We start from the raw sequence: 27,046 nt of genomic DNA on the forward strand, positions 1-27,046 counted from the left end.
CTTCCCTCTCGCACCTCTTCCGAGTTCCCTATAATTTCTATTAATATTGCACTGGACCCCGAGACTCCCAAGATAGGAGGGCATATCACCTTCATCCCAAGAGGAGACACCAACACCCTCAGCACCTGCAGCTGGTTTAGAGGGGGCGATGACCACGCTAAGCCGATCGTGACCTATAGCCCACCCCCTCTGTCTAAGCTGACCTTCAAAGATGGCTCCACAGGACGAGAATTTCTTAACTCGGATTGTTCCCTGCATATCAAAAATCTGACCGCTGAGGATGCGGGCTTTTACAAAGGAGTGATGGAGGAGGACAAAGAGAAGAAAGTGGGGAAAGTGTATTTGAATATTCAGGGTAAGCTTTAAAAAAAAAATCTGTAGGATAAGGCCTGGCAGGACATAGATCTGTTTGATTGCAGGGTTGTCTGTTGGGAGTGTCAAAAAAAAGTCCAGCTGGCATCCTGGACTGTGCCAATCACCTGTTTTTCAGATGCACCTCACCACGTGTTTTTACCAGCTTTGCCCATGTGAAGCTGGGGAGAGGGGGGGGAGCTTTGTCCAGTCAGGATGCCAACTTTTTAGATCCCTCCCAGATGCCTCTTGTCCACTCATGATGATTCTATCCAGCCTAAGCCACTTTAATTCACTTGCCTTCTGGTTTTTCCACAACAAGAATTCAATGAAGTGCTGGTCTAGCAATAGCCTCAGGCATGAAAACTGACTGGGGGATTTTTGGGCCAATCACCAGGAGATGGTGAGTTCTAGTTCCTCCTTAGCCATGAAAGCCAGCTGGGTGACTTTGGGCCAATCACCGGGAGACAGTGAGTTCTAGTTCCGCCTTAGCCATGAAAGCCAGCTGGGTGACTTTGGGCCAATCACCGGGAGACGGTGAGTTCTAGTCCCACCTTAGCCATGAAAGCCAGCTGGGTGACTTTGGGCCAATCACCGGGAGACGGTGAGTTCTAGTTCCGCCTTAGCCATGAAAGCCAGCTGGGTGACTTTGGGCCAATCACCGGGAGACGGTGAGTTCTAGTCCCACCTTAGCCATGAAAGCCAGCTGGGTGACTTTGGGCCAATCACCGGGAGACGGTGAGTTCTAGTTCCGCCTTAGCCATGAAAGCCAGCTGGGTGACTTTGGGCCAATCACCGGGAGACAGTGAGTTCTAGTTCCGCCTTAGCCATGAAAGCCAGCTGGGTGACTTTGGGCCAATCACCGGGAGACAGTGAGTTCTAGTCCCACCTTAGCCATGAAAGCCAGCTGGGTGACTTTGGGCCAATCACCAGGAGACTAGGTTGAGAGGGAGGGAGGGAGGGAGGGAGGGAAGGAGGGAGGGAAGGAAGGAAGGAAGGAAGGAAGGAAGGAAGGAAGGAAGGAAGGAAGGAAGTGCATCGGCACATGCCCAGATTAAATTCATATATGTGCGTTTGTGCTTTATGGAAAGTCTTTTTTATAATTAAAAAATTAAAAAAGAAAGAGTACAGAATGAGAAAATAGAAAAAAGAAAACGACCAAGAAAAGGGCCAGAAACGTTACAGATATAGAAAGAAGAGAAAAGAAAAGTAAAGACGTGACTTCTAATCTTCTTTATAACACAAATGTTCATCATTTCTCCCCTTTTATAATTACATTATATAAGATCCCTTCTTCCCCTATTCAAATCATCAAATCTAGAAATTGCCAATTCATTTTGGTCCAATTTTAGCAAAACCTCCCTAAAAAGATTCCAATTTTTTTTTATAACATTACGTATTCTTTTGTCTTTATATAAATTAAAATAAGTCATTTTTGCCATTTCTGCAAATTCTGCCATCTTCATATTCCACACCTTCGTCAAGATTTCCATTCTTGAGAGGGCCTAATTAGAAGCTAAAAATTTCATGGCTAATCTTAATTCACAGAACTGATAAAATTGTATAAAATTAAAATTCCTATGCTTATCATTTTACTTGATTAAAAGAGTATAATTTTTCTTCCTGGGTAAATTTAGGACTATTGCAGTGGTTCTCAACTTTTTTAATGCCGCAACCCCCAACCGGTCATAAGTCGAGGACTACTCAACCGGTCGTAAGTCGAGGACTACTCAACTGCAGCACCGTTTGCAGAATGGGACTTTTGGTCGGCTCAGCAGGGCAGAGACAGCCTGGACAATTCTATTCAAGAGAGTCTATTCTATTGGCTTTCAAAAGCCAATAGAATAAAAGGGAGTAGCACAGCTAAGGAAAAGGGGAAAAGAAAATGGCGGACTGCGTGGTTTGGCGACCCCCGTGAAATGGTCGTTCGACCCCAAATTGGGTCCCGACCCACAGGTTGAGAACCACTGGACTATTGATTTGTTCGTAGTAAATCATATAAGTATGTAATTGATGTATTTGAATGCACTACTTTTTCCTTAAAGTTTATATTTGAAAAAAAAAGTTATATTTCTTTTACCCTTTGCTGGATGTGTTACTTTATTGTCTATTTTTTGTTGTTGTTGTTGACTTTTGTATTCATTTGTTTGTTGTTTCAAAAAAGGACTGACTCCGTTTCCTTAATCTCCTTAAGGACAGACAGACTCAATCATGGTTTTAACAGGGAAACTATGACCATACTAGATTAAGCTAAATCCAAAAATGCTAAGGAATTCCTGGAAACCATCAACTGACACATAGAGATAAACTACATTTACACATCATTCAAAGGAGACAATAAAAAAGCTAAGAAGAAGAAAAAGAACACATTCGCTTCAACACTAACACCCAGATAAGCAGGGATTGATACCAGACAAATAAACAAACAGACAGACAGACAAGCAAACAGATAATAATGTCCTAATCAAGGAACTACCAAGAAAAAACACACACAGCCTGACCAATGCTGGTAGGGCAGGCTATTGCATATAAACATAGATCAAACCCCAGACCCTTCTAGCACTGAAAATGTTACCTAGTTGGGTAATGAAACATCTGCAGGAAAACCACCAAGCTCAGAGAGCACCAAAAATTCCAGGGTTCAACCCCGAGATACACATTTTCTCTTCTGTTCAAGGACGAACTACCGGGAAAGCAAAACAGCTTTCTGCAGGAGGCATCATAGGAATTGCAGTGTCTTCATTTTTCGTGGTCTCAATGTTTGTAGTCCTGACTGCTTATCGGATGATCAGTTCTTCTCGAAGGTAATATTTAGACTCTATTTTTTTTCAAAATTGGTGTTTGAAACATCTACGCACCATGCTGGCTTGGGAATTCTGGGAGTTGAAGTCCACAAGGCATGAAGGAGTCATTGATCTCGGGTCTATGACAATTCACTGCGGCCATCTCAGCACGGCCAACTCACTGCAGCCAACTCTCCATGGCCAACTCAACACAGCCAATTCGCCATGGCCAACTCAACATGACCAGCTTGCCATGGCCAACTCACCACAGTTGACTCGTCACAGCCAATTCAACACAGCCAGTTCACCATGGCCAACTCAACACAGCCAATTCGCCATGGCCAACTCAACATGACCAGCTTGCCATGGCCAACTCACCACAGTTGACTTGTCACAGCCAATTCAACACAGCCAGTTCGCCATGGCCAACTCAACACAGCCAATTCGCCATGGCCAACTCATCACAGCTGACTTGCCACAGCCAGTTCAACACAGCCAACTCAACATGACCAACTCAATACAGCCAATTTGCCATGGCCAACTTGGCACAACCAATTTGCTTTGGGACAAGAGTTACACTAATATCAAAGAAATGGTGGAATAGAATCATTAAAGAAAGGATGCAAAAGGAGGGATAGAATGAAATGTGAATGGCAAAAGTTAAATAATTAAGTAGAATTGTTAAATTGTCCTGCAGCAAGCTGGCCATGGCAATTTATCACAGCAACTGTGATGAGTTGCTGTGGCCAGTTGGCCATAGCAAGTTGACAGTGGCATGTTGTCCCATTCCCATCATTCCTCACCTCTGCCTCAGATGCAAGCACAGGAAAGCAAGACACAACTTGTGGAGTAACAAAGGAATTCTCACAACATTTGTTTTTCTGATTCTTTAGTAGTATTTCTCAACCTGTCCCAGCCACCAGCGTGATGGCTGTAGCATCAGCTCCAGCTGCAGCCCCGGCACCAGCCCCAGTACCAGCACCAACACAAGCAGCAAAGTAAGTTTGCCATCCCATTAAATGGTCCTCGAATGCTCTTGTTTACACCAAATGGCATTGGAGACTTGAGTGCTGCTGCCTGGAGGGGTGAACTCCTCTCATTAGCTCCAGCTCCTTGATGCAGGCATAAAAGGAGCCCCCAACTGGTTCATATTTGTGACGTTTGCAGTGTCCCGGGGTCATGTGATCCCCTTTTGTGACCTTCTGGCGAGTCAAGTCAATGGGGAAGCCAGATTCACTTAACAACCGTGCTCCTAACTTAACTGTCATGGTTCCAACAAATGAAACTCTTCAAAGTACTTCAAGGCATTGTTTATCTTAAAGAATCTTTATTCGAGTAGCATAGCTTTGGCACATACATGGTCAAAGCCGAAATCTGAATTCCCCTCCCCTAAACACATAGTATCAAAGCACAATTCCCTCTCTTAATTTACAGTCATAAATCACATTCTCCAGTTAGTTTGAAATGCAGGCTTTCCCTCCCATTCTCCAACCCACCATTTCTTTATCATCTCTTATTTCAAAAATCTCTGAATTGTTATGTCTAACTAACTCCCATCACAATCCTCCTCCTCCCCCTGTATCATCTAATTCTAAGAGTAAAGCATTGGAAAGAAAAAGGCTACATCTCCTTATGTTGTCAAAGCAAGAACATCCGATGTTAGCAGCATTGACATCAACAACTGCAATAATTCTGTTAAAAGTGAAAATTGGGCAGCTGGGTGCCTCTGTTTTCATCTTGCCGTTAGACTAAAGGAGGGGGGAGGTATTGCTTTCAAAGGGGTCAGTTAGAGAAATGAAACTTTTCCAGTTCTACAGAAATCTGCAGAGAGTCTGCAGTATGGAAAGCTTTCAAGGACATTCTAGCAGGTGCGAAGAAGATAGCAGACAGTCCCCATAACAAAGAGAACTTGTTTACATGAGCTATGTGGGCATCTGGGGGGGGGGGTTGGCTGGGAAAGTCATTGTTATATGCTAAGGTCTGATGCCTTGGGACTTTAGAGTTAGTTTTACCTTGCAATGACCATGCTGTGTATTCAATAAACAGTAAGCTTTTCAGAAATGAAATGATTCTGGATTTTTATTTGGATACTCAAGCTGGATGCTGACAGAGTGACATCTGCAGCAAGGAAGAGCAGAAAACTCATTTAGCAACCGTCTCTCTTAGCAACCGAAATTTTGGGCTCAATTGTAATCATAGGTCAAAGACTACCTGTATGTAGGTTGAGTTTAAAACTAAAGACAACTTCACTGCAACATCTCTGCTGACAACGTTGTGTTCGGAACCCTGCTTATTTTGCATGTGTGTCTTTAGGAAAACAACGGCCCCCAAGCGTAAGGCAGGACGTGGAGGTACCGCACAGCGAGGGAAGAAAGTTGCAGGCAGAGGTGGCGCAAGAACTGCCCCCAGGAGAGGACGGTAAGTTACAGACCCACGAAAGGAAGTCTGAAAACTGGTCTGTAAATTCTCACAGTTTGGAAAACACCGTGCATGTTCGTGCAACAGCAATAGCACTTAGACTTATATACCACTTCATAATGCTTTACAGCGCTCTCTAAGTGTTTTACAGAGTCAGCACATGGACCCCCCAACAATCTGGGTCCTCATTTTACTGACCTTGGAAGGATGGAAGGCTGTGTCAACCTTGAGCCAGTGAGAATTGAACTGCGCATAGTCAGCAGAATTAGCCTGCAATATTGCATTCTAAACAATATGCCACCAAGAAAGAAAGAAAGAAAATAAGAAAGTGGGAAAGTAGAAAAGGAAGGAAGGAAGGAAGGAAGGAAGGATGGGAAAGGAAAGCTAAGAAAGAAAAGAAAGGAAAGGAAGGAAGGAAGGAAGGAATGAAGGAAAGCTAAGAAAGAAAAAAGGAAAGAAAGAAAGAGGAAAGAAAGAAATAGCAATAGCATTTAGACTTACTGTATATAACGCTTCAAAAAGCTTTACAGCCCTCTCTAAGCAGTTTACAGAGTCAGCATCTTGCCCCCAACAATCTGGGTCCTCATTTTATCCACCTCAGAAGGATGGAAAGCTGAGTCGACCTTAAATCGGTGAGAATCAAACTGCTGGCAGTCGGCAGAATTAGCCTGCAATGCTGCGTCCTAACCACTGGGCCACCAGGGCTCCTTAATACAACCTGGTTAACAAAGCCATTGCTAAACAATTCACCTCTCGTACCAAGTGAGAGGAATTTTAAACTTGCTTAGCCATTTTAGTGCCTTGGTAGACTGTAGTAAGGGCAGAGAGCAGGGACTGTAGGGGGGGGGGAACCATGTGTGACCCAGCACACCTGTCAGGTGTGAACAACCACTCGCAATAGTGCATCCAGTTTTGGTCACCACGATGTAAAAAAGATGTTGAGACTCTAGAAAGAGTGCAGAGAAGAGCAACAAAGATGATCAGGGGACTGGAGGCTAAAGCATACAAGGAACGGCTGCTGGAATTGGGTATGTCTAGTTTAAGGAAGAGAAGGACGAGGGGGGACATGATTGCAGCGTTCCAATATCTCAGGGGCTGCCCCAAAGAAGAGGGAGTCAAGCTATTCTCCAAAGTGCCTGAAGGCAGGTCAAGAAACAACGGATGGAAACTAATCAAGGAGAGAAGCAACCTAGAACTAAGGAGAAACTTCCTGACAGTTAGAACAATTAATCAATGGCTTGCCTCTGTGGGTGCTTCAACACTGGAAGTTTTTAACAAGAGATTGCACAACCATTTGTCTGGAATGGTATAGACCAGGGGTAGGCAACCTTGGCTCTTTTATAACTCGTGGACTTCAACTCCCAGAATTCCTGAGCCAGCATGGCTCAGCATGGCAACCTCTCCCTTTTCCCTCAACACGGCTGGCTCAGGAATTCTGGGAGTTGAAGTCCACGAGTCATAAAAGAGCCAAGGTTGCCTACCCCTGGTATAGAGTTTCCTGCCTGAGCAGAGGGTTGGATTAGATGACCTCCAAGGTCCCTTCCAACTCTGTTATTCTGTTATAGATCCACATGTGAAGAGTTCAGTTAGCTATTTTATTACTCCTGCCTATGCCACAAGAATCTTCCCGGTCTGGCAGTTTTGCACCTGGGCCAGACTAGATAAGGTTCAAAGGGCATTCAGGGGGAAGTTGGGCTTTGGCTGTTTGTGCCTACATAAAGATTCCAGACTAATTCCTTGCTTGACTCCTCCCCCTGGTCCAGCCAGTCTCTTTCCGACAGCCAGTTGGGAATGGAGACATTTGTGTAAGACGGTGAGTTGGACCCCTTTGCTTCTACCAGCAGAGGGAGAAAAACACCATTCTTGAAGCAAACCTAGAAAACATGATGGAATAATCCAATTTAATGGGCTATGAGATTACAGGGTAGTTCTTGACTTACAACCACAGAAAGGACTAGAACATCTGTCGTTAAGCCGTGCGGCCACTGTGTACAGCATCCTAGGTCCGCTCCCGATTGTAATGACTTTTTTTTATTGCAGTTGTTAAGCGAGACATCACAACATCGTGACTTGTGACTTTCCCTGCTGGCTTCCCCAGTCACTTTGCTTGTTGGAAGCCAGCTCCGAAGGTTGTCAACAACAATCACAATCACCGCAAGACATTGCCACCGTTGTAAATGCACAACATTGCCAAATGCCTGTATCACAGTTCGCCTGAACTGAGGAACGGCGACAGTCGTAAATGCAAGAACCACTAGTAGGTCCCTTTTTTTCCCAGCACGGTCGTAACTTTGAATTGTTGCTAAACAAATGGTCGTAAGGGGAGGACTACCAGTATTAGTTAAGGAAATTGCACGGCAGGAATTTACCTCAGGGTGAAGAGACGTTGCTTTCCTGAGAGACAAATAATGGCAAAACATAGACACAGGTGGTCCTTGACTTACAACATTTCGTTTAGTGACCGTTTGAAGTTACAACAGCGCTGAAAAAGGGACTTGGGACTGGTTTTCACACTTATGACCGTTGCAGCATCTCTATGGTCACATGATCAAAATTCAGAGGCTTGGCAATTGACTCATATTTATGATGGCTGCAGTGTCCCGGCGTGACGTGATCTCGCTTTGCGACCTTCTTATAAGCAAAGTTAAGGGGGAACCCAGCTTCGCTTAACAACTGCGTTATTAACTTTTAACAACTGGGGGGATTCACTTAACAACGGTGGCAAGGAAGGTCATAAAATGGGGCACAGTTCAACTGTCTTCCCTTAGCAGCAGAAATGTTGGGCTCAAATGTTGGTGGCAAGTCAAGGTCTCCGTAAATTTCATTTCTGGCTGTTGGGTCTCTTTCAGGTAAAAAGAAGAGATCGCATCCAGACCTTCAGCCTTCAAGAACAAAAATGGATCCCTTTTGGTCAATAAGGAAAAAAAAAAACACCTCTTTCGACTTGCAAATCTTTATCTATCCCTTCCTGTGGCCAAACTGACAGCAGATTCTCACAGCTCTCCTGATCCCACTAGGATCTGGGGAGGGAACACCACATCAACACTCTATGGACTGAAGAAATTAAACCTTTGCATTGTCTACCCCTGAGATTGTTCGTTTTTGACAGCTGCTTTGAATACCCAGGGTTCAGGATTTCTCTGAAAATTACGCAGACACAGGAAATTCACACTGGAAATGTGTGTTTTTCTATACGTGGAAACATCTAATCCAGAATTGTCCAACTTTGGCCATTGAAGACTTGTGGACTTCAATTCCCAGAATTCCCCAGCCAGCCAATTCTGGGAGTTGAAATCCACAAGTCTTAAAATGATCGAAGTTGGATACCCCTGATCTTTCTAGGCTTAACCTGGATCTTTGTGCCAAAATGGATGGCCCAAGGCAGTTAGATTACGCCCAATAATGTTCTTTTTCAGCTATACTAAGAATCCAGAGCCCATGAAGACATTCTGAGGAACGTGGATCATTCTTATGAGCCCAGAAGAACATTCTGAAGTATATTGGTTGATAAAGTGCCAAACTTTTGGAAAAGGGGGAAAGATCTATCCAAGGCTGTCCACGTTGACTTTTGAAACTGGTTTCCCGCATATCACAAGCCTTGCTCTCCTAAATTTATTCAAGTGACTTAGCAAGGAGCAGCTGAGAAGATCCTGAGAACTTCAGATCCTCCAGCTTTCTGCTATGTTCTCCTTAGCATCGAACGTCTAAGACCAGCTGTCAGTGACTTTGGGGAGAGTGGGCAGAAGGAAAGGGAGGGGTCTTTTAGTAGGAACAGTAGAGTTCCTAATTCCTTCACCAACATCCCTTCACACGCCTAGACACACCAGCACATCCCACCAGAAGGTCCGAGTTCCGCGGTCGGCGTTGAACTCCCTTCGTTGGTGGGACTCCCCGGCGCTGTCACGGGGAACAGAATTCAAAGAACCAGACAGGATCACCCTCACCACAACGCCAGCCTATTTGGGTGGGGGGCACACCTCCAGTCACACTGGGCTCAAAGTCAGTGGTCCAAAAAGGATCTAAAAAACAATATAAACTGGCTGGAACTCAGAGCCATACATACGGCCCTAAAGAAATTCAGCAGCATAGTACAGGATCGGCATGTCCTGGTTCTTACCGACAACACTGCAGCCAAGGCCCATGCAACAGACAGGGGGGAACAAGGTCCAGGCCTCTCATGCAGGAGGCCCAGTTGCTGGGGTCTTGGGCAGAATTGAATCTTGCTTCCATCAGGGCGGAGCACATATCCAGAGTGACCAATCAACAGGCGGACTCACTGAGCAGAGCCACTGTGGACCGTGCCGAGTGGCAACTGGACCCGAAAGCGTTCAGAGAGATCGTGGACAGGTTTGGTTCCCCAACCTTAGACCTTTTTGCCTCCCCAACCAACTCCCAACTCCCAGATTCCTTTCCAGGTTCCCGTCTCTGTCAGCGGAAGGGACAGATGCGCTCCGCAGTCCCTGGCCCAGGGAACTACTCTATGCCTTCCCTCCCTTGGGCAGAAATATCATTTTCGAACAAGGGTTCCTTGGATGACTCCTGATGACCCATCCCACCAGGGTCTCCAACTCAGCTTTTGTTTTGTGACCTTTGGCTGTGAGTTCACAATGGCTCAGGGCAGTGGATCTGGCACTGAAGCCCTCCCAGTCTTAGTGGGAGGAAACTCTGGCGTGGGGGAGGAACATGGAACACGACCATCCAGATGGGCACAAAGATATTTGTTTAGGATGCCCATCAACAAGAATGGCAGGAACAACAGCCACCTGCTCCCTAGCCCTGAGGACTCTTTCTACGAATTGCTGCTACTGGCTTATGCTACTTTTCACATGTAAGAAACTAGTACTATTCACATGTAAGGAAATACTACTATTGGATAATGTGAACACCCGGAGGGTGGAGGTGAAGGAGTCTATCGTTTAACTAAGCAAGTTTTCGATCAGCAAAATGAGAGCTGGTTTTACTTTCTTCTGTGCCGATGTGAATTTTTCAGTAAAGTCTTCTATACTCTTGGTATAATCGTATCCCAGAAGCTTCTTTTTCTGGAACTGCAGAATGGACAGTTGGCATTATTGGGGCTGGAATGAGGTTCACTGAGAGGTATTCTTGTATTCCTTTATTGAATGTATGTGCCCCCGTCTCATTCTGAAAAGAAACACTGGGTGACTTCTATGCGTTTTTAATGCTGAGATGGAAGGTGAAGCAGGGAAGGTGAGTCAGTTGGCAACGTGAGATTTATGGACTTCAACTCCCAGAATTTCTCAGCAAGCCATAGGAATTCTGGGAGTTGAAGTCCACAAGTCCTAAAGTTGCCAAATTGGGAGAGCCCTGATCCACACAGAGAACCGGTTGTTAACATATTTGAATCCCACCACTCCCTTCCTTCCTTCCTTCCTTCCTTCCTTCCTTCCTTCCTTCCTTCCTTCCTTCCTTCCTTCCTTCCTTCCTTCCTTCCTTCTTTTCTGTGGTAGGATTCAGCCACTTCGCACCAGTTCGGCAGAACTGGTAGTTAATTTTTTGTTGCCCAAGCCCAGAATGGACCTCCAGAAGTGGCATCCACACAGAGAACCAGTTGTTTACATATTTGAATCCCACCACTGGGCAGAACACACAGCGGAAATACAAAACACTGAAGCTGTAGTGTACTGTGCCCACAGCATTTCTCTGGTCTACCAATTTAGTCCCTTTTTTTGGTGTTTTGCTCCTTCCTGCCTCTCCAGATCACCTCCTGAAACCTCTTGGCATCCGGTTGGCTGCAGCAGCTGAAAATATCACCATTGACGTGAGGGTTGATCCCGATGACCCCGACATTGGATGGGAGGTGGCATTAATTCCAGCTGGAGTGAGGAGCAACCTCCTGGCCTGCCACTGGTATCGAGGGGAGACCGATAACTTTTTGGAGATCTTAGCTTACGATCCCAAGAAAAATTCAGTGGTCTACGGCCCCGCTACCCGGCAACGAGAGCGTGTCAGGCCCGATTGTACTCTACTCATCAGAGACGTTATAATCACCGACTCTGACTTCTATGCTGTTTACAAGCGTAGTGCTAACCAATCTGAAGTGGGAACCACGCCCTTAATAGTCAGAGGTAATTGCTACTCCGCTCAGGGGTCCTTCGTCTATGGCGCTGAAATGTAATTTGTGCAATTATTATCTCACCATGCATTCCTTCAAATACAGGTAGTCGTCAACTTACGACCGCCATTGATCCCAAAATTTCTGTTGTTACGTGAGACATTTGATAAGTGAGCTTTGCCCCATTTGCTTGCCTCAGTTGTTGTCATGCCTCTGTCCGAGCCTGACTCTGAGGACGACATGGAGTTCCCTGTTGAAGCCCAGAAAGGGGTGTCTGTGGCTTCGGAGGACTGTGGGGAGGAGCAGGCTGAAGCAGGCCAGGGCCCTTCAAGTTTGGAACAGGGAAGGCAGAGGTCAGGCGAGGAGCAAGGCCCCTCCCCACCAGATCCCAGAGCAAGGAGAGCAGAGAGGAGGAGGGAACAACGGAGGCAGGCTCACTTGCTCGGGAGGAGGGTGTCCCGCCCTACTCCACAAGGCACACCTGGGGAGTAGGTATTTAAGGAGATGCTGTGGGGTGGGGCGTTTGCCGGGAACAAACGTGAACTCTTGTGATGTGAGCTCTTGTACCTGGACTCTTCGTATTTTGGATCAAGTTTGTTTCCTGCTGAATTCTCCTTGCTGTCCTCAGTTTTGCAGTTTGCAGGTTACAGGCAAGCTGGGCGTTGAAAAGATCATACTTTGTTATCTGTTTTACTTTAAAGAACTGTTTAACTCCGTTGACTGTTTTCTTGAACTTGTGCCAGCATAGGTGGAGGCTATTGGGTGAACGTTGGCAGTGCTTACAAAGACAATTATTCTGACCAGCTAATTGCTTTGCCTCCGTTCGGGGCCCTGGGTCATCACAGTTGTTAAGTGAATCACTGCATTTGTTAAGTTCATAGCACGGTGGTTAACTGTGATTTTGCTTGTCGGAAAGTCGCAAAAAGAGAACCACGTGACTTTGAGTTGAAGTCCACAAGTCATTAAGGGGCCATAGTTCCCCACCTCTGCTGTAGGCAGCATTTCTCAAGCTTGGCGGGTGTGGACTTCGACTACCAGAATTCCCTGGCCAGCATGGACCTAGAGTATTATGCAATGCCAAGTGGAGAACCAGTTTGTTGTTTCTCAACCTTGGCCACTTCAAGATGGTGGACTTCAACTCCCAGAATTCCCTGATCAGCATTGTTTCTCAACCTTGGCCACTTCAAGATGGGTGGACTTCAACTCCCAGAATTCCAGAGCCAGCATTGTTTCTTAGCCTTGGCTACTTCAAGATGGTGGACTTCAACTCCCAGAATTCCCTGACCAGCATTGTTTCTCAGCCTTGGCCACTTCAAAATGGTGGACTTCAACTCCCAAAATTCCAGAGGCAGCATTGTTTCTCAACCTTGGCCACTTCAAGATGGGTGGACTTCGTCTCCCAGAATTCCCCAGCCAGCATGGACCTAGAGTATTATGCAATGTCTTTGTTGTTTCTCAACCTTGGCAGCTATTAAGAGGTGTGACCTTCAACAGTTCTTAAAGTTGGCAAGGTTGACAAATGCCACTTTAAGATCTAATGCTCCCTTTCTTCATGACTTTTCTCTCTCTTGCCAGACAGAAGTTACTACGCCGTGGAGCGAACAACGTTGTCTCCATTAGCCATCTTAGGGATCATAGTTTCCAGTGGCACTGGCTTTGCCTTCATTCTGTCGCTGGTGCTTTACCGGACCGTGGGCCGTGTTAAAAGGTAACGTTTCGTTATTTCTCATTTTTTTTTAAAAAAAAAAATTAAGGAAGGAGACCCAGTGTAACTGTCAACACTGCTAATATTGAATATTCTTGCTTTGCCAAATATATGCAGAACTGTCTGGTATTTTTAGAGTTAAATCAGGTGACAGTGAAAGGGGAGGAGAATATAAGCAAAGCCCGGGAAAAAGAAGTAAATCTTTGCCCTCCAAGTTAATTGGAAGATGATAACTAAGATGATTAAAGGCCTGGAGACTAAAATAAATGTAGAATGGTTGCAGGAATTGGGTGTGTCTAGTGAAAAGAAGGACCAGGGGTGACATGATAGCAGTGCCCCAATATTTGAGAGGTGGCTACAAAGAAGAGGGGGTTCAGCCTATTCTCCAAAGCGCCTAAAGGCAGGATGGAACCTAATCAAGGAGAGAAGCAACCTAGAACTAAGGAGAAACTTCCTAACAGCTAGAACAATTAACCAGTGGAACAACCTGCCTCCAGAAGTTGTGGGTGTTCCAACACTGGAAGTTTTTAAGAAGAAACTGGACAGCCATTTGTCCGAAATGGTATAGGGTTACCTGCCTGAGCAGGGGGTTGGACTTGATGACCTCTAAGAGTTAGGGTTAGGATTAGGGTTTTGCATATAAGTGACCCACACAATTGTTTCTTAGTTAGTTATCAAGAATTGTAATTGCATCAAGCCTGAATGAGGAATAGTGGCCAAAAGAATTATATTAATTGTAGAGGTACAAAACTATAGAGAACTGGTTTAGCCTAGTAGTTAAGGCACCAGCTAGAAACAGCAAATGGTGAGTTCTAGTGCTGGCTCAGCCATGAAAACCAATTGGGTGACTTTGGGCCAATTGGGTGTCCTTGGACCAATCACCAGGAGATGGTGAGTTCTAGTCTCGCCTTAGGCATGAAACCAGCTGCGTGTCCTTAGGCCAATCACCTGGAGATGGTGAGTTCTAGACTTGCCTTAGTCCCGCCTTAGCCACAAAAGCCAATTGGGTGTCCTTGGACCAATCACCAGGAGATGGTGAGTTCTAGTCTCGCCTTAGGCATGAAAACCAGATGGGTGTCCTTAGGCCAATCACCTGGAGATGGTGAGTTCTAGACCTGCCTTAGTCCCGCCTTAGCCACGAAAGCCAATTGGGTGACTTTGGGCCAATCACCAGGAGATAGTCAGTTCTAGTCCCGCCTTAGCCACGAAAGCCAATTGGGTGTCCTTGGGCCAATCACTCTCTTTCTCAGCCCAACCCAGCTCACAGGGTCATTGTTGTGGGATAAATAGGAGGAGGAGCAAGTATCAGATAGGTTTTCCACCTTGTGTTATTTGTAGAAACAATAAAGGTGGGATAGAAATTGAATTTTTCATTCTGTGTATGTTGGTGTTTGGACGTCCATGCATGTCTCTGTGTGTGTATGTGTGTGTTTTCCTCCTATTTTAAGGCCTGCACGTGCTACAGAAGTGATGGGAAGTGAGCAGATTTCCCAAGTCAAGTAAGTTCCAGATCTGAATGTACGGCACGTAAGCATTCCAGGACTGCATTTTGGAGGGCGAAGGGAAATAAATCTGCCTTCCCCATTGACTTTGCTTGTCAGAAGGGTCACAAAAGACGACCACATAACCCCAGGGTATTGCAACCGGCATAAATATGGGTCAGGTGCCAATCGTCTGAATTTTGATCACGTGACCCTGGGGTTGTTGCGACAGTCGTAAGGGTGAAAAACAATCCCGAGTCCCTTTTTTTCAGGGCTGTTGAGATCCTTGGAAAAGGATGAGACCCAGAAGAGGGGGTGGGCTTCCTGGTGTGATGGGAGGGGTTTCTTTTGAGTGCATAACTCTGAAAAACCGTCTTTCTCTCACCCCGTTCATAGGATAGAGAGCCAGATTGGAAGCCAACAGAGATTAAGTGTTCCAAACATTCAACCTGGGTAAGTACAAGGAGAAGTAAAAGAGGTTTCCATTTCAAGCTCTTAATGACCATAACTGGAGTAGAGGCTTAGCTCCTCTGAAAACTCCAACTGGACCTTGAGGTTCTGTAGCCCATGGTGCTGTTCCTAATCATACTTGAACAACTTGTGACTGGCTAAGCCAAGGATATGTATGTGTATGTATGTATGCATGGTTGGTTGGTTGGGTGGGTGGGTGGATGGATGGATGGGTGGATGTGTGGTTGAGTGGGTGAATGGGAGGGTAAGTGAGTGAGTGAATGGATGGATGGATGGATGGACAGATGGATGGATGGACGGATGGACGGATGGACAGATGGATGGACAGATGGATGGACGGATGGATGGATGAGTCAATGGATGAGTGGATGGATGGATGGATGGATGGATATGTAGTTGAGTGGGTGGATGGGAGGGTAAGTGAGTGAATGGATGGATAGATGTGTGGATGGATGGATGGATGGATGGATGGATGGATGGATGTGTGGTTGAGTGGGTGGATGGGAGGGTAAGTGAGTGAATATATGGATGGATGGATCAATGGGTGGGTGGGTGGATGGATGGATGGATCAATGGGTGGGTGGGTGGATGGATGGATGGATGGATCAATGGATGGATGGATGGATGGGTGGGTGGGTGGGTGGGTGGGTGGATGGATGGATGGATGGATGGATGGATGGATGGATGGAAGGGGTGGGTGAGTGGATGGTTGGAGGAGTGGATGAATGGGTGGGTGGATGGATGGATGGATGGATGGATGGATGATGCGCCATTTGTCATGTAGACTCTAAGAGACCATGCAGATAGATGTTCTCCATGATGATCCTATCCTGTTTCTCCAAATCTTTCAGCAGTCCGCTCATCACTGCTTAACAATCTATCCACCTGATTGCTGGTTGTCCTCTTCTTCCTTCTTTCCACACTTCCCAACATTAGGACCTTTTCCAGAGAATTAGTTCTTTGCATAATGTTTCTGAAGAACAGTAAATTAAACCTGGTCACATATACCTCTTAATTCCACCCCCCCTTTTCCTCCAACACAGGGCAGAGAGTCAGCTGAGTGCCCTCAACACCAGGCCTCTGTAAGTACCTTGAGTAGAAGATCAGATAATGACTTTGAGGTGCTCACAATACATCATCTATTCATCACTGCTCCATTGCTGAATCCATACGATTCCATCTCCTACTTGCAGGTGGAGTTTCAGATTATCCTAGCAAACATTCCAAAATTGGTCTGGTTTTGAAATTAGGCTGTCCAGGTCCTACGACCACAGTGGAGCCCAAAGTTTCTGTTGCTAAGTGAGACATTCGTTCAGTGAATTCTGCTCCATTTTGTGACCTTTCTCGCCCCGGCTGTTAAGTGAATCACTGCAGTTGATAAGTTAGTAACCTGGTTGTTAAGTGAATCTGGCTTCCCCCAGGTCGCAAAAGGGGATCACAAATGACCCCGGGATACGGCGACCGTCCTAAATATGAGTCCAGTTGCCAAGCATCCGAATTTTGACCACGTGACTAGGGGGGAGGCTGCGACGGTCGTAAGTGTGAAAATCGGCCATAAGTCACTTTTTTCAGTGCCCCTGTAACTTTGAACGGTCACTAAGTGAACTGTGGTAAGGCAAGGACTGCCTGCATTTGAACGTGGCTCTTTTCTGACATTTCTATTTTATTGGGTCCTACCAATCCACAGTAGCTGAGATGTTAATTTATTTATTTATTTATTTATTTATGAGACTTATATACCGCTTTAAGTGCAAGCACTCTCTAAGCGGTGTACACCAGTAAGCAATGTATATATATATATTTACATTGCCCCAACAATCTGGGTCCTCATTTTACCTACCCCGGAAGGATGGAAGGCTGAGTCAACCTTGAGCTGGTGAGATTTGAACCGCTGACCTGCTGAACACAGTCAGCTAAAGTGGCCTGCAGTACATTTACATTGCTAGTCCGTACACTAAATAAATAAATGATAACTGTTTGGTCTTCCAGATAACGAAGAAGAAAATCAAGATTACTCTAGCCTGGAATCCTGGTGACATCCTAGTCTAAACATCAGCCCCCAGCCCCAGAGACCACCTGCTCATCTCCCTCCCCCCACAGCCAAGAGAGACGCCATCTACAGGGAGCTAACCACAAATATTGAGGGACTTCCTGGTGACTCCAAAAGTCAACATTGCTCATAATCCTCCAGAGTCCTCGGGAGCAAAGGAATCCATCACCCGTACTGATGAAATAAAAGACCTCAGTGCCCAAACTTGGACTGGACCCAACTTTATTTTCCAGAGAGTTAGTTTATTTAGAATAGAGGTGGAAGAGAACTTGGGAAATCTTCTAGTCCAGCCCAACTGCTCCAGCAGGAGACCCTATACCATTTGTGACACAGGCTTGTCCAATCTCTTCTTTAAAATCTCCAGTGATGGAGCACCCATGATTTCTGGAGGCAAGCCGTTCCACTGATTAATTGTGGAACGATTGATTAAAGGAGGACCCAGATTGTTGGGGGCAATGTAAAATATATATACATTGCTTACTGGTGTACACCGCTTAGAGAGTGCTTGCACTTAAAGCGGTATATAAGTCTCATAAATAAATAAATAAAATAAATAAATTGTCCTCCCTGTTAGGAAGTTTCTCCTTAATTCCAGGTTGCTTCTCTCCTTGATTAGTGTCCATCCATTGTTTCTTGTCCTGCCTTCAGGGGCTTTGGGAAATAAGCTGACCCCCTCCACTTTGTGGCAGCCCCTCAAATATTGGAATGCTGCTATCATGTCCCCCCCACCCAGTCCTTCTGGCCATACCCAATTCCTGCAACTGTTCTTCAGATGTTTTAGTCTCCAGGCCTTGGATCATCTTAGTTGCTCTTCTCTGCACTTTTTCCAAAGGCTCGGCATCTTTTTTGTCATGTGGGGACCGAAACTGGACGCAGTAAAATGTCGTGCATCTCGCCAAAGGCAACTCTTAAGCGGCTTAACAATCCAAGTGAGGTCCATTTCCTTCTATGGATACGCCTCCACGTATGACCACAGCTGACCCCCAAATTTCCATTGCTAAGCAAAAAAGTTGTTAAGTGAGTTTTGCCCCATTTCACAACCTTTCTTGCCCCAGTTGTGAAGTGACACACTGCCGTTGGTAAGTTAGCATCACAGTTGTTAAGTGGCTTCCCCATTGACTTTGTTTGTCAGAAAGTTGCCAAAGGGGATCACGTGACCCCGGGACGCTGCAACTGTCCTAAGTACATGTCAGTTGCCAAGCATCCCAACTTTGATCACATGACCACAGGGAGGTTGCAAGTATGAAAAAGGGTTTTAAGTCACTTTTTTCAGTGACTTTCTATTAGAATAGAATAGAATAGAATAGAATAGAATAGAATAGAATAGAATAGAATAGAATAGAATAGAATAGAATGAAGTAGAAGAATAGAATAGAATAGAATAGAATAGAATAGAATAGAATAATGGAATGAAGTAGAAGAATAGAATAGAATAGAATAGAATAGAATAGAATAGAATAGAATAGAATAGAATAGAATAGAATAGAATAGAATGAAGTAGAAGAATAGAATAGAATAGAATAGAATAGAATAGAATAGAATAGAATAGAATAATGGAATGTAGAAGAATAGAATAGAATAGAATAGAATAGAATAGAATAGAATAGAATAGAATAGAATAGAATAGAATAATGGAATGAAGTAGAAGAATAGAATAGAATAGAATAGAATAGAATAGAATAGAATAGAATAGAATAGAATAGAATAGAGTTGGAAGGGACCTTAGAGGTGATCTAGTCCAGGAGTAGGCAACCTTGGCTCTTTTATAACTGATGGGCTTCAACTCCCAGAATTCCTGAGCCAGCATGGCTCAGCTTGGAAACCTCTCCCTTTCCCCTCAGCGTGGCTGGCTCAGGAATTCTGGGAGTTGAAGTCCACCAGTCATAAAAGAGCCAAAGTTGCCTACCTCTGGATAGCCCAATCCCCTGCTCAGGCAGGAAACCCTACACCATTTCGGACAAATGGCTGTCCAGTCTCTTCTTAAAAACTTCCAGTGTTGGAGCATTCACAGCTTCTGGAGGCAGGTTGTTCCACTGGTTAATTGTTCTCACTGTCAGGAAAATTCTCCTTAGTTCTAGGTTGCTTCTCTCCTTGATTAAAATGAACGGTCGTAAATCAAGGACTACCTGTGCCATAATTTTACAGAAAGTTATTGAAAATGTGCTGTTTCTGTTGGCGTCCTTTGGGTGACTCTTGACTCCTGCTTCCCACCTGCCATTTCCTTGGCTATTTTTGGGGGAAGTAGTTTCCTTTTCCTTAGGACTGGCAGTGTTCCAAAATCTTCCAAAGGACTTCATGTCTAAGGCAGGACTAGAACTCAGGGTCTCCCGGATAGTAGCCCCTCACCTTTAACTACTACACCAACCAGGGAGATACAGTTCCAATCAATCTGAACGGTGTTTTAGCTCCTTTTAATCGACTGATGAAGATGTGCTTTTGACATCACACTGGGATAGAAATACAGGTCACATTTTTTTTCCAGCGCCATTGTAACTTCAAACGGTCACTAAATGAATTGTCATAAATTGAGGATTACCTGTATCAACCTCCAAAAATTTTGAATGGTGCATATTTGGGACATTAACCCCCAAATGCCAGACAGCAGAAATAAGTCTTTCCTGGTTTCAACAGATACTATTTCACATTGCAAAAAAACAGGGAGCCATCATCCCAAAGAACAAATGTTTATTTGTTGATGATGTAATATTGTTGGGTGATTGTGTTTTTTTTTATTAAAAGTTTTATACAATATATATCCCAAATCCTTCCCATCCCTCCCCCCTCCCCCACTTCCCAGAGCTGATTACAGGGTTACAAATAAACAATCATAATCTAACTAACATTACCCAACTATACAAATAACCAAATCCATAACGTACTTTAACTCCTTCCAAAATAAGTATTAACAAATTAGAAACAAAGATAATAATATAAACAAGTCATTATTAATTAAACCATAATACTAAAACTAATATAAATTCAACTATATTAAACTATTAATAATAATCTGAAATTTACTCATAAGCTAAATGATACTTTTTAGTCTCATATTTATTCTGAATATAATCTAGCCATCTTCTCCAAACCGAAATATATCTTTCTTGTGAATGATCCTGCAAATAAGCAAACATTAATTTGTTTATTAATGGAATGAAAATTGGTCAAACGAATACGTGCACTGGAAACATGTGTATTCTGCCCTTGTTTCTTTGGACGTTTACCTGTTAATACGGCTTGTTGCTTGTTTCACTTTTCATTGTTCCTTAACGAGCCCTCCAAAATTGGATTGATTTTTCATGACTGGGAGGAGTTACCAGGGAAAAATTGACACCTTTAAGCCGTTTAACAGACTGAATTTGAATCTGAAGCGACCATGAAATCTGTGTCTGGATCTAAATCTACCTCTGAGTCGAATCCGAATTTAAATCTGAATTTGAGCTCTACCTGTGAACCTAAAACTAAACCTGAATTTAAATCTGGATCTGAATCCACATCTGAATCCCTATCTAAATCTGGATTTAAATCGGAATCTATATCTGAAATCTGAATCTAAAATAAATCAGCATCCAAATCAGAATCAGAATAATCAGAATCTTCCTCTGAATCTAAACCTACTTCTGATTCTAAATCTAAATCTAAATCTGAATTGACAACTGAGTTGACTACATATGAATGAATCTACTAATCTGAATCTAAATCTAAACCCAAATGTAAAGGTAAATCTATTCACAATCTCCCTAAAAACAGACCCAACATTTAGATTCTGGGGGTGCCATCGTATCCTCAGCCGCATCCTCATGCTGCTTCTCAGAGGTCTGGGTTCAAATGCTCCTGGTTGGACACCTCCAAACAGAGACTCTCCCAGATAAAGCTTAGCTCACACCTCTGCTTTATTACCTCTTCTTGTGACCTGGAGGGGTGGGGAGGTGGGGGGGGATCAAGTGGGGAGGGAATATGCTGCCCTTAAGACAGAAAAGATCTGGAGATACTACGCGGCCAGACTCAACTAAGCCTCCCGAAGAATTTGGACAGGGTTAAAAGGAACTCCCCATCATGCACAGCAGTTTCCAGTTCCCAAGAGAGGCTGAAGCCTCAAGGAGAAGCTGCTTGGAACTTGGATGGTCCTTCGGACAAAGAAAACTCTGGCCAGCAATGATCTTGGCAGGTAAAAAAAAGGGGCTCTTTCGGGTGGCAGGCTGCAGCCTAGGGTGAAAGACACTCTGCAGACAAGGGCAATCTAAATAAATAGGGGTTGTGCCGCAGCTTCCTGAGCAGGAAAGATTTCAGTTTAGAACAGAGGCCCTCAACCTTTGGGGCACCAGGGACCAGTTCCGTAGTGAAAGGTTTTTCTGCGGACTGGAGAGTGCGTGGTTTTGTGTACTGCCTGCATCCCAGGGATGGGGCGTTGCTTGTTTGTGCGGACCGGTTGCTGGCATGCCGTGGCCCGATACCGGTCCACAGACCAGGAGTTGGGGACCACTGATCTAGGGTCTCCTGCTTGAGCAGGGGGTTGGACTAAAAGACCTGTAAGGCACCTTCCAACTCTTGTTATTCTCTTTTGTAATCCCGTGCCTTAGCAGAGTCCCAAAAACAGGCTGAGATACTCTTGTGATTTAGCACAGAGGTCCCCAACCTTTTGGGCACCAGGGACCAGTTTCATGGAGAGAGATTTTTCCGCGGACCGGAGAGTGTGTGGTTTTATGTGCTGCCTGCATCCCGCGGATGGGGCTTTGCTTGTTTGTGCGGCCTGGTTGCTGGCTTGCCAGGGCCCAGTACCGGTCCATGGACCTGGGGTTGGGGACCCCTGGTTTAGAGTATAGACAATCCTCGACTTACAATAATCCGTTGAGTGACAAGTCTCTCCATTCTCTCTCTCTCTCTCTCTCTGATTCTCTCTCTCTCTCTGATTCTCTTTTCTCTCATTCTCTCTCTCTCTCTCTCTCTCCCTCCCTCCATCCCTCCCTCTCTCCCTCCCTCCCTCCCTCCTCTTAGCTTATTTTCTAGGTTCATCTTGCATTGCAGTGGCTCAAACTGTGAACACTTATATTGGTGTCAGAACAGAACCCTCCAGACCTTTGGTGGGGAGGGAAGTCACCTTAACCCCAGTAGGAAGCATGGAAAACGTCTCTCTCTGCTGGTGGTACCGAGGTCCCATTCACAAGAAGAATGAAATCTTGACCTATCAAACATCCCCCATTCTTAGAGTCAGTTACAGCCAGGCTCATACAGGGCGCGAGCAGATACAGCTGGATTGCTCTCTGAGCATCACAAATTTAACGTTCAGGGACAGCGGCTTCTATGTGATCCTGAAAAAAAGAACGGTCCCAAACACCTATGAAAAGGGGGAAGTGCTGTTACAGATCAAAGGTAAATAGATAAGGGATCCTTTCATATTCTAGAACAGTGGTTCTCCACCTGTGGGTCGGGACCCCATTTGGGGTCGAACGACCATTTCACGGGGGTCGTCAAACAACGCAGTCTGCCATTTTTCCCCCCTTTTCCTTAGCTGTGCTACTCCCTTTTATTCTATTGGCTTTTGAAAGCCAATAGAATAGACTCTCTTGAATAGAGTCTAATTCTATTGGCTTTCAAAAGCCAATAGGAATTGCCCAGGCTGTCTCTGCCCTGATGAGCCCGCCAAAAGTCCCATTCTGCAAATGGTGCTGCACCAGTTGAGTAGTCCTCGACTTACGACCGGTTGAGTAGTCCTCGACTTACGACCGGTTGGGGGTCGTGGCATTAAAAAGGTTGAGAACCACTGTTCTATACAGTAGTGGTGGCGAACCTTTTAGAGACCAAGTGCCCCAAACCTGCCCCCCCCGCCTCCATCCCCACTCCGCCCTGCCCACTGGACCACCCACCACCTTCATGGCCCACCACAGATCACCCAAGCAGTTCAGGAGCACCATGGCGGCCCTGCAGCATTATCTGCACGCGGCGGGGTGCAAGGGCGGAGTTTTGTACTTCACTCTGCTGCTTTGCGTGGGCCATGCCCAGGGGCGACTCTCCTCCGGAGGGGCTGCTGGTGAGTATGGGGCCATGGGAGGAGGCGGGGCTGGGAAGGTGGTGCATGTGCCCACAGAGAGGGCTCCGAGTGCCGCCTCTGGCACCCATGCCATAGATTTGCCACCACTGCTCTACAGCATCCTGGACATCTCTAGAACCCACGTGACCTTTTGTACACACCTAGTAAGGTTGCGCTGTGATCTCAGGAAGCCCTAAAAGGAAGCGTGGCTCCCATTGAGGTATGTGGAGCTGGGGGTGTAGTAAGCCGAGCTGTTCTGCACCCAAATATCAAATACCTTTGACTTAGCCTAAAAACTTTGACTTAGCCATCAAAAGGTGGATTGTCTCCACCCCCAGCAAAAGTCCAAACAAAACAGGAAACGTAGTCAAGGCTGGTCTTTCCTTCCACTTTCTGCTTCATTGACCTGTAAAGTTTAGAGAAGCCCAAGTCACGTGACAGCTGTCAAGCCGGTGGGGAAAAAGGTATGAAATTGAAACGAAAGAATAACCATCAGAGCTTGAGTACAGGCCATCCTTGACATATGAATATTCATTTGGTGACCGTCTTAATGCAGGGGTCTTCAAACCTGGCCACTTTAAGACTTGTGGACTTCAACGCCCAGAATTCCTTTGGGCTGGCTGAGGAATTCTGGGAGTTGAAGTCCACAAGTCTTAAAGTGGCCAAGTTTGAAGACCCCTGGTTTAATGCTACAATAGCACTGAGAAAAGTGACTTACAACAGGGGTCTCCAACCTATGGGCCACGGCCCACTATTGGCCCATATGGGGTTTGCAACCAGTCCGCAAAGCCGGAAATGTTGGGGAACTCTGACTTATAACCAGTTGGAGCATCCCCATGGGTCACGTGTGATCGCAACTGGCATATATTTACGATGCTTGCAGGGTCCTTGCACTGTCTGGTCGAAACTGAACAGAATTAGGGGTGATTCTGGAAGACGAGCCTCTGCCCTGCATCAGTGGGGATGGACAGATTCTCCCTTGTTGCGATAAGATAAGATAAGATGATAAGATAAGATAAGATAAGATAAGATAAGATAAGATATAAGATGAGATGAGATGAGATAAGATATAAGATAAGATGATAAGATAAGATAGATAAGATAAGATAGATAAGATAAATGAGATGAGATAAGATAAGATAAGATAAGATATGATGAGATGAGATGAGATGAGATAAGATATAAGATATAAGATATAAGATAATATGATAAGATAAGATAAGATGATAAGATAGATAAGATAGATAAGATAGATGAGTGAGATAAGATAAGATAAGATATGATGAGATGAGATAAGATAAGATATAAGATAAGATGATAAGATAAGATGATAAGATAAGATAAGATAAGATGATAAGATAAGATGATAAGATGATAAGATAAGATAGATAAGATAGATGAGATGAGATGAGATTAGATGAGATAAGATAAGATATGATGAGATGAGATGAGATGAGATATAAGATATAAGATAAGATGATAAGATAAGATAGATAAGATGAGATGAGATGAGATGAGATGAGATAAGATAAGATAAGATAAGATAACCTTTATTGTCATTTTTATACTGTGGGCACAATGGCACACATCAAAAATGAAATTTAGTTGCCCACTCTCAAAGTGAAACACATACATGACACACACCTAAACATACTATGAACAACATATGTATAGACCCACATCCCTGCATATACGTAGCAAATAAATATTAAATATTGTCCATCTTGAATATATAATGGAAGGAGGAGGCTTGAGAGTTCGCAAGGTTAATGCTGTATGGGATGAAACTCCGGCTGAATCTGGATGTTCTGCTTCAGATACCACGAAGCCTCCTCCCAGAAGGTAACAAGGAAAACAGGTCGTGAAGAAGATGTGTAGTGTCCCAGATAATCTTACGGACCCTGCTCAAGCAACGCTGCTGTGCTATGTCCTGGATGGGAGGGAGGGAATTGCCAATAACCTTTTCTGCTGTCCTCACCACTCTCTGCACCGCCTTCCTGTCTGAAGCAGGGATGCCTCCAAACCAGACTGTGATGCTGAAATGCAGACTACTATGTTGTGCAAGAGTGCCCCACAACGTGCATCTTCTGAGTCCCTAGAAGATCTGCATGAAGCGAGGCCAGAGGCCATCGCCTGGATAGCTCAACTGGACATCCAGTTATGAGGCCCGGAGAAATTTTGTATATCATGACGTGGGTTGTGCGCATGTGTTTACTCCTGTTCTGTCCTGTTCTCCTCTTATGCTAAATAATAATAATAATAAATACAGGCGGTTCTCAACTAAGTTGAGGACTGCCTGTAAGAAATAATAATAATTGGTCTATGACTATAACCCAAACACTGAGTTTATCTTGGTTTCTTTAGAGTCTTCCAGAAAGGACGTAGAGGCTAAGAATATCACACTCACTGGAAAGGAAACAGCAGGAGTAGTTGTGGGTACTTTGCTGGGATTCATTACTATTGTAGGCCTGGTTTCATACCGGAAGTTAAAATCCCCTCCAAGGTGATTTCCGCTATTTATCTTTTTTAATATATATTTCCTAAAGCTGAAAGCAGAAACCCCACCTGCCCAAGTAAAACGGCCAGAGTAGGACAGGAATGATCAAACTCATGTGATCCTCGATTTAACAACAGTTCATTTAGTGACTCTTCAAAGTTACAGAGGGACTGAAAAAAAGGGACTTGCGACGGTTTCTCACACATACAACCATTGCAGCATCCCCGTGGTCCTGTGATCAAAATTCAGACGCTTGGCAGTTGATTCGTATTTGTGACGGTTGCAGCGTCCCAGGGATTGTGTGATCCACTTTTGCAATCTTCTGATGAGCAAGGTCAATGGGGAAGCTGGAAGAAAGAAAGAAAGAAAGAAAGAAAGAGAGAGAGAGAGAGAGAGAGAGAGAGAGAGAGAGAGAGAGAGAGAGAGAGAGAAAGAAAGAAGTGAGGGAAGTGAAGGAGGGAAGGAGGGAGGGAGGGAGGGAAGGAGGGAAGGAAGGAAAGAAAGAAAGAAAGAAAGAAAGAAAGAAAGAAAGAGAAAGAGGGAAGGAAGGAAGGAAGAAAGAAAGAAAGGAAGGAGGGAGGGAGGGAGGGAAGGAGGGAAGGAAGGAAAGAAAGAAAGAAAGAAAGAAGGAAAGAAAGAAAGAGGGAAGGAAGGAAGGAAGAAAGAAAGAAAGAGGAAAGAAGAAGGAGGGAGGGAGGGAGGGAGAGAGAAAGAAAGAAAGAAAGAAAGAAAGGGAGGGAGGGAGGGAGGGAAGAAGGAAGGAAGGGAAAAAGAAAAAGAAAGAAAGAAAGAAAGAAAGAAAGAAAGAAAGAAAGAAAGAGGAGGCAGGAGGGAGGGAGGGAGGGAGGGAGAAAGAAAGAAAGAAAGAAAGAAAGAAAGAAAGAAAGAAAGAAAGAAAGAAAGAAAGAAAGAAAGAATAGAAGCCAGCAAACCTCTACTTGAAACCATGATGGGAGACAGTCCCTCATGTGGCCTTAAAATTCTAAACCTGCCCACAACCTTCTAAAATTATGGCCCTGAACAGTTTTATAGGGGTAGAAATGCACAGTAAAGATATTTATTTTCTTAGCTTAACTTCCTCTTTTCTCTTCCTTCTTTAGGCATCCTACTGAAACTTATGCCCTATAATTCTGGGCAGAACGAAGGCTCAGGAAATTATTTGGATATCCTGTTTGGAAGAGAGAGAGAGAGA

General features: G+C 44.7%; 3 protein-coding genes across 3 annotated transcripts; all 3 read left to right on the top strand.

Annotated features, from left to right (window-relative positions):
• Window positions 1–8,582, top strand: LOC120312022 (atrochrysone carboxylic acid synthase-like). The gene is made up of 5 exons (XM_039352222.1): window positions 1–355; window positions 3,029–3,155; window positions 4,028–4,132; window positions 5,448–5,552; window positions 8,402–8,582. The coding sequence occupies exons 1-5, from the start codon at window positions 304–306 to the stop codon at window positions 8,403–8,405; spliced, it is 393 nt and encodes a 130-aa protein (XP_039208156.1). The 5' UTR covers window positions 1–303; the 3' UTR covers window positions 8,406–8,582.
• Window positions 8,583–10,216: 1,634 nt separating this feature from the next.
• On the top strand, window positions 10,217–17,536 carry LOC120312018. Its single transcript, XM_039352214.1, has 7 exons — window positions 10,217–10,380; window positions 11,270–11,638; window positions 13,201–13,333; window positions 14,779–14,829; window positions 15,208–15,264; window positions 16,326–16,364; window positions 17,272–17,536. Exons 1-7 carry the CDS (start codon window positions 10,236–10,238, stop codon window positions 17,273–17,275), a joined length of 798 nt encoding a protein of 265 aa, XP_039208148.1. The 5' UTR covers window positions 10,217–10,235; the 3' UTR covers window positions 17,276–17,536.
• Window positions 17,537–21,329: 3,793 nt separating this feature from the next.
• LOC120312020 (carcinoembryonic antigen-related cell adhesion molecule 4-like) lies at window positions 21,330–27,046 on the top strand. The gene is made up of 4 exons (XM_039352219.1): window positions 21,330–21,497; window positions 22,325–22,699; window positions 25,722–25,860; window positions 26,955–27,046. The coding sequence occupies exons 1-4, from the start codon at window positions 21,386–21,388 to the stop codon at window positions 26,980–26,982; spliced, it is 654 nt and encodes a 217-aa protein (XP_039208153.1). The 5' UTR covers window positions 21,330–21,385; the 3' UTR covers window positions 26,983–27,046.

This window comes from Crotalus tigris, unplaced genomic scaffold (genome assembly GCF_016545835.1).
Source record: "Crotalus tigris isolate CLP2741 ecotype Arizona unplaced genomic scaffold, ASM1654583v1 scf7180000018413.2111637, whole genome shotgun sequence".
Classification (NCBI taxonomy): domain Eukaryota; kingdom Metazoa; phylum Chordata; class Lepidosauria; order Squamata; family Viperidae; genus Crotalus; species Crotalus tigris.

Coding starts and splice junctions, on each gene's coding strand:
- LOC120312020 (XM_039352219.1), top strand. CDS start 21,386: ATGCACAGCAGTTTCCAGTTCCCAAGAGAGGCTGAAGCCTCAAGGAGA. Junction 21,498..22,324: donor GCCAGCAATGATCTTGGCAG/GTAAAAAAAAGG, acceptor CCCTCCTCTTAG/CTTATTTTCTAGGTTCATCT. Junction 22,700..25,721: donor AGTGCTGTTACAGATCAAAG/GTAAATAGATAA, acceptor TGGTTTCTTTAG/AGTCTTCCAGAAAGGACGTA.
- LOC120312018 (XM_039352214.1), top strand. CDS start 10,236: ATGGAACACGACCATCCAGATGGGCACAAAGATATTTGTTTAGGATGC. Junction 13,334..14,778: donor ACCGTGGGCCGTGTTAAAAG/GTAACGTTTCGT, acceptor TCCTATTTTAAG/GCCTGCACGTGCTACAGAAG. Junction 15,265..16,325: donor GTTCCAAACATTCAACCTGG/GTAAGTACAAGG, acceptor CCTCCAACACAG/GGCAGAGAGTCAGCTGAGTG.
- LOC120312022 (XM_039352222.1), top strand. CDS start 304: ATGGAGGAGGACAAAGAGAAGAAAGTGGGGAAAGTGTATTTGAATATT. Junction 356..3,028: donor AGTGTATTTGAATATTCAGG/GTAAGCTTTAAA, acceptor CTTCTGTTCAAG/GACGAACTACCGGGAAAGCA. Junction 4,133..5,447: donor GCACCAACACAAGCAGCAAA/GTAAGTTTGCCA, acceptor GTGTGTCTTTAG/GAAAACAACGGCCCCCAAGC.